This window comes from Nematocida homosporus (genome assembly GCF_024244095.1).
Source record: "Nematocida homosporus strain JUm1504 chromosome Unknown 4491, whole genome shotgun sequence".
Classification (NCBI taxonomy): Eukaryota; Fungi; Microsporidia; genus Nematocida; species Nematocida homosporus.
The window spans coordinates 1-9,978 of record NW_026250614.1 but is presented as its reverse complement, the minus strand read 5'-3'; the positions used below and the strand labels follow the sequence as shown (position 1 = coordinate 9,978).

Sequence of the window (9,978 nt, the reverse complement as noted above, 5' to 3'; positions counted from 1 at the left end):
ACCCAACTCCGGCTTTCTGTCTTGGCGGATGTTAATCAGAAGCACGGCCAACAAGACACCTCTACTCGCGAGTCTTTCGGCTCCTTCAGCCAATTATTAGTGTTGAGTCATTATTCCAATACCAACCCAACATTAATAAACTCTTATAATTACCAACTATTCTAACCATATCTTACATAATATCACCCTCATCTATCCCTATTTAGCCCTAATACCACTATAATAAAACCCAAAACCCATCATAGTACCAACTCAACTCAACCCGGCCACTGTACCCTAAATAGGCCAAATTAAAACCTATCTCATTCCGACAGGAAACAATCCATCTCAATCCATCCCAAACCAATATAAACTACCCACCTACATACACATACACTTCTTTATTCTATGCGCGTTCGAATCTTTTCCATATTTCCTTGATTTGCATATTGATCTCTCCTAACGCTTCGGACATTTTAAGATAGTCTTCATGCACGTTCTCATGCGTCTCTTTCTGTCGCTGGTTAACATAATCGACAATCCGGCGGTGGGGAATATTTAGCACCTTAGAAACACTTTTGAGGTTCTTTTTCGTCAGTTTGATGTTGTGCCGATAGAAGTACGCATCAAGTTGATCCTTCTGGTAGATACTCAACTCGTATGTCCTGGCACTTGCCTTTTTCTGAAAGTCATCCATGGGACTGGCTTTTCCTGTTTACTAATACTCATAACTCTCTTTTTATGGTTAGATTAAAACAACTCATCTGTCTCCCTTTTCGGGTGATAGTTGATTCCGAAGGTGCTATTGACAGCTGCTAATTTCCAGCTAAATAATCCCTCGATTAAAAGGTCCTTCTTTTCACACGTCCTCTTCATTTCAGCCTGAATGAAGTACCACCTAATTTACAGGGCAGCCAAGTCAAGGTCTAGGCACTCCCTCTCCTTCACTACATTCGGTCTTAATTAAGTCGAGTCCATCGTTCCCCTCTCATTATTATTACTTGTACCTTGCCCTGCCATCTAAAGATCTATTTAATGTGCTGCTTGATAAAGGCCTTAATTGTTTCATAGTTCTCAGTGCCAACTATTAGAATGCGCTGCTCTTTATACGCATTGTACTCAATATGGTTACTCTTGCAGAAAGAGACTACGGACAAGAAGTCCTTGTGGTTCAAGAAGTTATTGAAAAGATAAGACTCCCACCAGAAGATTCGTTTCCGGCGCCGTTCCCAAAGTTGGATCTGCTCTAAAACATTCACGTCAATCGCATAGAAGCTATTACTCTGCAAATACCGACATAGTTGTTGGGCAGTAATACCCAGCTCAAAGGCCCGTTTCACACTCTCTTCCGTAATAGTGGCGACAATTAAGTTGGGGAACTCCCGAGTACGAATAGTGAATAATGATAGAATAAAGATGTTCAATTGACTCTCGCCATAAATGTACATGCGAAAGTTACTTTCCAGAATCAGAAACCGCTCCTGACAGGTGCTTTCATCAAAGAGAAGAGAGAAGGACCGACTAAAATGAACCTTCCCATCAACTACTGAGGCCAGACCTAATGACTTAAAGACGTCCAAAATCTTTGTCTTCTCCTCGTATCTATCAAGTAAGTAGACTCGTTTGGCATCTTTAGTTAAAATCTCCGCTAGGCCTAGGATTTCGTCTTTGGTACCCTCTATCTGTAAATGGGCTAGAATTAGCATCCACATTTGGTTCTTTCGGGTTTCCAGAAGGAAGTTAAACCCTTTATGGGTTATCTCGCCATTCTCCATCATTTTCTGTTTGGCCATTAGTCGCCTAATTGTTCCGGAAGTACTGTTCTTAACCGAAATGGTTTTGAAGAGACCCAAACTGTAAACCTCGTTCTCGGCCGGTCGGCTTAGCTGGCTAGTTTGTACCAGCATTATATCTTTGGTACGTCGCGTGTGCATCTCTAAAAATATGCGGCGTACTTCACTATCTAGCACATAGTATCCTTCTTCGACCGTTACTATCTCTAAGATCAGTAGTTGTTTTGGAACGCGTTCAATGCGATCAACATGAATGTTCTGGAGAATTACAGCGAAAAAGAACTTACGTTCTTCGGCATCTAGTAGTTTTATAACCGAAAGAAGGACTAGCTGATTGTACTTAAGACTTGGATCAATCTTATGGATCCACGTAAAGAATAGGCCTAATGGGCAATCTATCATGACGTAAATAAAAATTGGCTGGGTCCTCTCTAGATTGAAACCGTAACTTTACTTCGTTGATCTAATGTTGAGTATATATTTTTTGGAATCGGATACTAGTGTGTCTGCTTTCAGCATTGAGTGACACGGCTGGTCTTCCCTGACTCCAATCATCAGGCGCAATTCGTGAGTCTGTGCCTCTGTTGCCAAGGGGTCTGTTGTAGGACAGATCGGGAGGTGACTAATTAGGAGAGACTGCGCGAGGATGGCAAACATTGCAGCGTTACTCCAGCAGATGTGTAGTAGGCTCGCGTACTGTAGGAGGCAGGGGAAATAGCGTTCGCGCGGCTAGTTTTTGCTTGGATTTGGTCCTACAGCCGGCAGATTGTCTTTAATCAATAAATTGAACCCCATCTAGTGTTGTTCTTCTTGGTCTGCGCGGCTGAGAACTTATTAGTAGACGACTGAATAATAAATTGGGTTGCATTGATATGGTGGTGAGTTGAGTTAGTATGGTATGGTATGGTTGGGTTAGTATGGTGTAAGATGCTGAGTTAGTATGGTATGGTGTAAGGTGTAAAGTAGAATGAGGTGGATATTGCAACAAGAAAGTAAGTAAGACAATGAAATGGGCCAAGGTTTATTAATGGATGGGAGGTGCCATGCATGGCTGAAGAACGACTAAGGTAGACTGGAATCTGGCTTGGGCGTCCATGTATTGCTGGGCGAATTGGAAGACGTCCTTATAGTACCGCCGCCGCTTTTGGGCAAGGGAATATTTGGACTTCTTGTAGGTCCTATTGAGCTTATCAAGATACATGGGAACGAGTTGGTCGCGGATATAGGTGTTAATATCATTATGGATTTGGTTGATGTTGTGTTGGATGTTCTTGGCTTGGGAATCAAGAACTAGGGCTTGGCTAATACTGTTGGTATAGTGAAGGGGGAGGTTTTCAATATTGGCTGGGTTCTTAATGGCATGGAGTGTAGAGATTGTTTGCTGAATGTTTTGGAGTATGGCGTTGTGCTTTTCCTGGTTGCTGGTTGGTAATGAGTTGAGGTTGGGATGAACTACTTTTTTGAGATAGTCGGTGACTTGGTTGAGAGTAGACTCAAGGATGGATAGTCGGATGGTTCCGTCTGGAGAGTTGAGGTACTTTTGAATGACTTTAAAGGTCTTGGCGCTGTCATTGCCTGAAGTTTGCATAGACTGCTTAGTTAGAGAGGCAATCTTGGTAAAGAAAGCGTGCGCGCTATCTTCTCCCTGGACCTTACGTAATGGAATGCTATAACTAGTCGAGGAAGAGCCGATGGGGTTCATTGGCTGGAATATTTGGATGTAGAATAACTTGCTAAAGTGAAGGGTGTGGCAGCGATCGACTAGAAACAGATAGCGCCCTAGGCAAAGAAGACCAGCTACATAGTCTAATTCGGCCGTATCTATAACAAGTGGGTTGGTTTGGAATCGGCTTACATCAATCCGAAGGAACCGATCTATTGATGCATGCAAGCGCGTAATAGACTGGATTTGTTGCCACCAACGTCGTTCTAGATTCTGTGCGCTGGTAGATAATGGCTTGTCTGGAGTGGAACTAGATGCCTGAACCAGGCCATCGTCAGTCTGCAGAACATCAAGCAATGCCAACTGCCTCCTTACTTTGTCATGAGCAAGGCCGGTCCATAAGAGAAGATGTTTATTAACCATCCTGTTTAAGGGGCGAGGGGTCCCTTTACCATTAGTATATCGGTACATTTCCTTTAGTTTCTCAACCTCGTTTGTTCCTATATTCAGACTAGATAGATCAGTTATGGTTTCATTAAGACGGGGATGGCCAGAAATAGATACGTAAGAATTATCTATAGGTAAAGATAATTCGATATCTACCTCCTCAATCTCTTCGCCATCATCAATGTAATCATCCGAATCAGGGGCGGTTGCATCATTCAACTCCTCCTGAAGGTATCTAAGAGTATTCTCTGGGAAACCAGCTAGAGATCCAACTGGATTGGCAAAAGTCGTGTTGATACTAGCACTATAATCACCAACCGGCACTAAAGTAGTTGCTACAACCAGCCCAAACCCTAAGACAAATCCAATACATCCTTTGAAGTGCATAAACGTTGCAATGTTCTTCATAAGAGCCAAATTCTCTATCACATTTATACCATACCAATACTGATCTCAAGTACATGATGAAAATAATGCATTGATAAGACTTCTCATTCTGGCCCACACCTACCACACTCACCAAACACGTCCACTAAACACTCTACAACACCCACCAACTCCATAAACACCTCATCCTAGCCTAAAGCAACCCAATACCAACCCAATACCAACCCCCACCAAGACTAACCTAATAAACTGTAAGTCTAATTTCAAACCAAAACCATTTGCTGGAAACAAATAAGTTTATATCTGCCAGGTATACTCAACCCAATTCAAACACCAACCCCACCGTACACCATCCTAATACAACCCAAGTATCGCTTGATTACAACTTAACACCAACTTAATTCAATTCAACTCCAACACTAACTAACAATCTTATCTAAACCAATTCACAACCAACAACCTTATCTAAACCAAATCACAACCAACAACACTAACACAACACAATCAATCCTAAACTCAACACAACTCAATTTATTGCTTTAGTGACTTACAGATGAAAGTCAGGGCCTTACGAGGCTCTGCTGCATTCACCACCAGCATCTTGTGAGTTAGGCGCTTACTAACCCCAAAGATTCCTTGGAATTGATCATGGAACATGCTTATCATCTCATCTCGAGACTCCTGAGGTCCTTCCTCTATCTTGTTTAAGATAAAGATTAAGTTCTCTTTCTGCATACAGTAAGAGGTATAAAATGACTCAAATACTTCCTTAGATTGCACAATCTTCTCTTTTGAAGACACATCTACCACAAACACAACTAAATGACTACTTTCAGTATAAAACTTCCAAAACTGCGAATGTTTTGGATCTCCAGATAAGTCAAAAAGATCCAAAGCATAGCCCTTGGCCCTAATTAGGTGCTGCTCATAAATACTAGTTGTCTTCTCAGTCATATACTTATCTTTCTTCATGTTTTGAATAAGTTGGGTTTTACCACTATCGGCCGCTCCAATGATGATAACACTGCGTTTCTTACGATTAAGACAACGAGAGAGGACAGAACCCATATCCAAATATTAAAAAAAAGGCCATATATAGTAATATCTAAATTTACTTTCTAGATGTTACTATGTCGTGAGTTTCTAGTTGCTGCGATTAGAGAACTTAAGCCTACTTATGACTCTCTTGGTGTTTTGTCTGAGTATATTAATTTGTTTAAAGATGAGATAGATAGTGTGATTGCGATTATTTTACAGGAGTCTGAGAATAGTAATGCTTATGGAAACTTGTTGTTGGTGTACCTTTTGAATGAGTTGATGGTAAAGGGTAAGATAGAGAAGAACTTGTTGAAGGTAGGTAGGCAGGTGTTGAAAACGGGTCAGCAGAAAGTGCAGGAGGTAGAGTTGGGAAGTACTGAGGGATTGAAGAAGTCGGCGCGGGAGTTGCAGGGTAAGTTTGGCGAGATAGAGAAGCTTTGGAGTAAAGCGGCTAAAAGTAAAGAGAAAGATAGGACTGGGCTGGGTAGTGATAAGAAAGTTATTGCGGGTGAGGATATGATAGATATTGAGTACTTAGAAGACTTGTGCCGTAAAAAGGATAGATCCAGGATTTGGGAGTATATCAATAGTTTAATAAAATCATAGTTTGGGTTAGTATTTGGGTTTGTGTTGTGGTTGAGATTGAGTTTGGGTTTGGCTTATTGATTACTACAGAGTGATGATTGTGATTGGCATTGACATTGGGTTTAGTATTGGTATTGGTTCTAAAATACCGGCGTGGCCACGAATGAAGACTCAATGACTCAATGGTGTTTAAACCATCTAAATATATCCAACTCAAACCCAATTTACTAATTCATTGGGTTGGTTTAACCATAGAGTTTATTGATAGAAATACAGTAAGTATATCTCTTTGTTTACCTGTCTAACTTTTCCTTTGTTTTTCCAACCTATCTAACTCAACTCAACTTATCTTAACTCAACACAATGCCATATTCTAAAACTAAAACAGAACCCTTCTCATTTCAAAACTACTCACTTGGAATTGTAACTTTGATATTGCTTTTATTCTCTATTTGAATCTAAGAAGGTAAAACAACATGTGTTCTTGATTGTGAGGTCTATTTGCCCTTCACTGTTATATGACAAACTTCCTATCTAGTAAGCCTACGGGTTATGCAACTGAAATTGCCGAGCGGTTTGGACTAGAATATAGATCAAGCACCTACTTATCTGGGTGCATCTCGGGCAGGCCTTGTTTGGGCTCTTTTGTCTTCAGTGCTTCTTTCACCCTCATCCTGAACCATGGCGAGAAGGCGTTCTGTTGCAACTTTGCGCGGAAGATAGGATACACCTGCCTTACATTCTTCGCGGTCAGTGTTGTCGCTCCACTCAAAACGATAGTGGATCTGTCCCTCCCTATTCCAGGGAATACCGCTAAACCCTTTTCCACCGGGACGCCTATCTTTTCCAACGTCTCTATCCAAGGAGCGTTCAGAGCATAATTGTAGAATCTCTGCTTATGGGTGAGACACTCGTACACAGGAATTCGTTTGGACGATATGACCTGTGTAAAAGACATGTCTCCTGTACAACCCGCGACTAGCTCGCTCTTCAGCAGGAAATACTCGAAAGCTTCAGGCGAGAGGTTTTCGTAGGGCACCAGTCGGGCTGTTCTTTTGGTGTTTAAGAGACGAATTTGCTGTAACCCGTCACTTCCAATCGTGACATCACCTTTCTTTAGAAGCATCTGAATTTTCTCCTGGCGATCTGCCTCGTCTCTCTTCGACTCTGGCAAGCCATTCCATTTCTCCATCCAGAGGTTACTCTCCCAGAGTTTGTTCTCGTAGATCTCAGCTCTCTTGCAAAGGTCGATTTGGTTCACTAGGAATGTGATGGGAGTGTCCGGGCTCTGGTTCTCCCGGCCTTGTAGGTTCATTATGTGTGCCAAAGCGATTTGGGTCATCAAACACAGGTCATCAAAGTCCTCCCTCCTGACAAACAGGTTGTAGTAAACGAAGTGGTACGGAACTCCCATGCCTATCTTCTTTTCCAACTGTTTAACATACTCTAAATTGAATTGCTTTTTGGCATCAGCTCCTAGTTTGTTATAGAACTCGTCTACGCTTACATTCAGGCGCACACAGTCTGCCTCTAAGACAGATGTCCGATACTTCTTCGTGTAGTCTTGGAAGAAGATCCGGACTTCTTTGCGGATATCGTCTGTAGCTATATCCCCATACTCTTCCACTGGAATGAATCTCTTCCATACACGGGTAGGCTGGTTGTCCATACCATAAGTTGAGTTCCATTGCATGCGGAATAGGACAGTGCAGTCGAACTTTTCCCCAATGAACTCGATGTCCGACAAAGCAAGGGCCGTATACATGGACCCGTTTTCAGCCTCACACACGTACGCTCCGGCATAGCCCGGATCCACTTCAGTTGGTTTGCGGATGATCCGCAGCTCTCCGCCTAGATCACTTCTCTTGTTCAAATGCCTGATGACCTCCGGTTTAATGTTTCCTACAAACAAGTACGTCGGTTGTATCCCTGTAATACTCTCCAGCTCCTTCCCGATGTTGGCCGCCCAGCTAACATCCCCGAGTCCTCCCTCTATATTGGAGATAACGAGGGTGGTCTGGCCCTTGGAAGGCTGTGTGTGATCGAGTACATTTTGTTTCCCTATCACTATCGATATTATTCTGATCCAGACTAGGACGATAGTTTTTATTGTTGACCTCTTGACATCTCTGACCATAAGGGGCTGATTTTTCTTTGGTTAAATCACTAGGCTTGCAAATGCCGCATCGGATTGGTCCTTGCATAGAAGAGCGCCACGGCGGTTGTATTGGTTACTGGTATAGTACTGGTGTAACTTAATTGGGCTAGTTTGGTCCCATGCGTTTTTGGTTTAAGTTTAAGTCTAACACAGACATTGGGTTAGGCCGATTTAGTTCTGGAAGATAAAATGCCAAAGCAGATCGTCAACTATAAAGGCATGCTATTAAGTTGATCAGTTCATTGGCTAGGGGTGGCACGAAGATTAAAACCGGGCGGTGCCTATCTCCTTATTGATAAAACGGCCATTACGGAGTTTAAAATTAAGATAGTGAGCGAACTAAATATCTTTCCATGAATAAACATACCTTTGTCGGCCAGTAGTATTCTATAAAGGCATAGCCTGATTGGATTAGTGTTGTGCATGAGAATTCCCAATACTATTTAATTAGCGGACAAGGAGCGAGGAATCGTAAAGAGTTAAGAGATTAATCTTTATTGTTCGACATCATCTAAGCTACGTGATGTTTCAATCCCAATCCTGGGAGATCCGAGATAAGCAATTAGTTAGTAGTAAATCCACAAGTATTAGATCAGCATTAGAACTATAAAGAGTAGTAAGTTTTGCTACCTAGATTAAGATTAAGATGTATGTTAAGATGTATATTAAGATGTAGATAAGAAGAGAGCGATATCGAGATTCTAGAGGTCTTCCAAAGAGATTCATCTAGATCTCAACGACATAGAGATTAGTTATTGCGATACGGAAGTTCTAGAGATCTTTCGATGGGATTCATCTAGATCTCAACTAGATAAGCGAGCGTTAGATATCTGAGGGAAGCGGTGAGTCTCTAACTGAGGAATTCAAAGGGAAGTGTCCGAGACATTACATCTTCTTAACTGCCAACCGTGGTACCCAAGAAGTCCATTTCCTGAATAAAGAGCAGAGAGTCCGGCACCTTTCTTTGTCTTTGGATGAGTACTGCTGATCTAAGAGGGACCTTTTCCCTCCTACGGGCATGGCGGCTAGAGGTTGATTGATGGATATGTTTGAGTGGGGGTGTGTTTTGTACGGCTATTAGGTTAGAGAATGGCCATGAGCATTGGCCTGGGATACAAACACCGTGATCCATCCTACAATTCCAATCCACAGATTGGGTTATGATAGAAAAGTTGAATAGGAATTTGCCGGGGTTGATGGCGGTAAACAAGTTAAAGTTGCCGGGTGGCTGGTAGAGTGCAGATAGTTGGTCATTGAATTGGGTTAGTTGTTGACAGAAACTAGTCAGTTGTTTGTCATCCTCAAGTAATTGTTGGTAGAACTTAATCGATTGCTTGGTGAAGTCAACATACTGTTGGTAGAACTTAATCAGCTGATTGTCGAATTGGGTTAGCATTTTGTAGGAGTTAACCAACCGTTGATTAAGAGCGATCGTGTCAGCAATGGTGTAGTTGTGCGGAATTTGCAATACAACCACATCCTGGACATTTACTGATTTATTAAGACCAAAGGTTGCATAGGATACTAAAACAACAGCGCTTAAGGTTATTTTGGTAGTTAAGACCTTGTCTGTCTCATTAGAAAATTTGGGTTGTAGATATCCATCAAGGTTTACGACATAGATCTTCGAGAGGTTGATAGATTCTAGGGGGGTGTTTGGGTATGGATGGTTTGTGCAGATGTTTAGGCATTCACAAGTTGGGAGATCTTTGCCTTTCGCGGTCCTGGCACCTAAACTAACAATAGTATCCTTTTGGTAGTCTAATTCTAAGCTGAGGGTGAATTGGTCTATCCAGTTGACGTCATCAAGAAAGTCTATCTTGTCCATAATGGGGTAGTATAGACCTAGATATTTGGTTGGAAAATGGGTTACTAGTGGCCAAATGAATTTCTTTATAACTGTTGTGAGTTCATAAATACTCAGGTCG

The 9,978-nt window shown here is 41.9% G+C and overlaps 7 protein-coding genes across 7 annotated transcripts; 1 reads left to right on the top strand and 6 right to left on the bottom strand.

Moving 5' to 3' along the window:
* Positions 1 to 385: 385 nt before the first annotated feature.
* Positions 386 to 676, bottom strand: NEHOM01_2359 (uncharacterized protein; the record flags this gene model as incomplete). Its single annotated transcript, XM_051491235.1, has 1 exon — positions 386 to 676. The coding sequence occupies one exon, from the start codon at positions 674 to 676 to the stop codon at positions 386 to 388; it is 291 nt and encodes a 96-aa protein (XP_051347195.1).
* Positions 677 to 1,007: 331 nt separating this feature from the next.
* On the bottom strand, positions 1,008 to 2,174 carry NEHOM01_2365 (transcription initiation factor TFIIH subunit 4; the record flags this gene model as incomplete). The annotated part of the gene is made up of 1 exon (XM_051491241.1): positions 1,008 to 2,174. One exon carries the CDS (start codon positions 2,172 to 2,174, stop codon positions 1,008 to 1,010), a length of 1,167 nt encoding a protein of 388 aa, XP_051347201.1.
* A 622-nt stretch (positions 2,175 to 2,796) lies between these two features.
* On the bottom strand, positions 2,797 to 4,290 carry NEHOM01_2364 (uncharacterized protein; the record flags this gene model as incomplete). Its single annotated transcript, XM_051491240.1, has 1 exon — positions 2,797 to 4,290. The coding sequence occupies one exon, from the start codon at positions 4,288 to 4,290 to the stop codon at positions 2,797 to 2,799; it is 1,494 nt and encodes a 497-aa protein (XP_051347200.1).
* Positions 4,291 to 4,800: 510 nt separating this feature from the next.
* NEHOM01_2363 (GTP-binding protein SAR1) lies at positions 4,801 to 5,337 on the bottom strand (the record flags this gene model as incomplete). The annotated part of the gene is made up of 1 exon (XM_051491239.1): positions 4,801 to 5,337. The coding sequence occupies one exon, from the start codon at positions 5,335 to 5,337 to the stop codon at positions 4,801 to 4,803; it is 537 nt and encodes a 178-aa protein (XP_051347199.1).
* Positions 5,338 to 5,391: 54 nt separating this feature from the next.
* NEHOM01_2362 (uncharacterized protein) lies at positions 5,392 to 5,913 on the top strand (the record flags this gene model as incomplete). The annotated part of the gene is made up of 1 exon (XM_051491238.1): positions 5,392 to 5,913. One exon carries the CDS (start codon positions 5,392 to 5,394, stop codon positions 5,911 to 5,913), a length of 522 nt encoding a protein of 173 aa, XP_051347198.1.
* Positions 5,914 to 6,493: 580 nt separating this feature from the next.
* On the bottom strand, positions 6,494 to 8,029 carry NEHOM01_2361 (uncharacterized protein; the record flags this gene model as incomplete). The annotated part of the gene is made up of 1 exon (XM_051491237.1): positions 6,494 to 8,029. The coding sequence occupies one exon, from the start codon at positions 8,027 to 8,029 to the stop codon at positions 6,494 to 6,496; it is 1,536 nt and encodes a 511-aa protein (XP_051347197.1).
* A 916-nt stretch (positions 8,030 to 8,945) lies between these two features.
* Positions 8,946 to 9,978, bottom strand: NEHOM01_2360 (uncharacterized protein; the record flags this gene model as incomplete). The annotated part of the gene is made up of 1 exon (XM_051491236.1): positions 8,946 to 9,978. A coding segment is annotated over one exon (1,033 nt), but the record flags the coding sequence as incomplete, so codon positions are not given.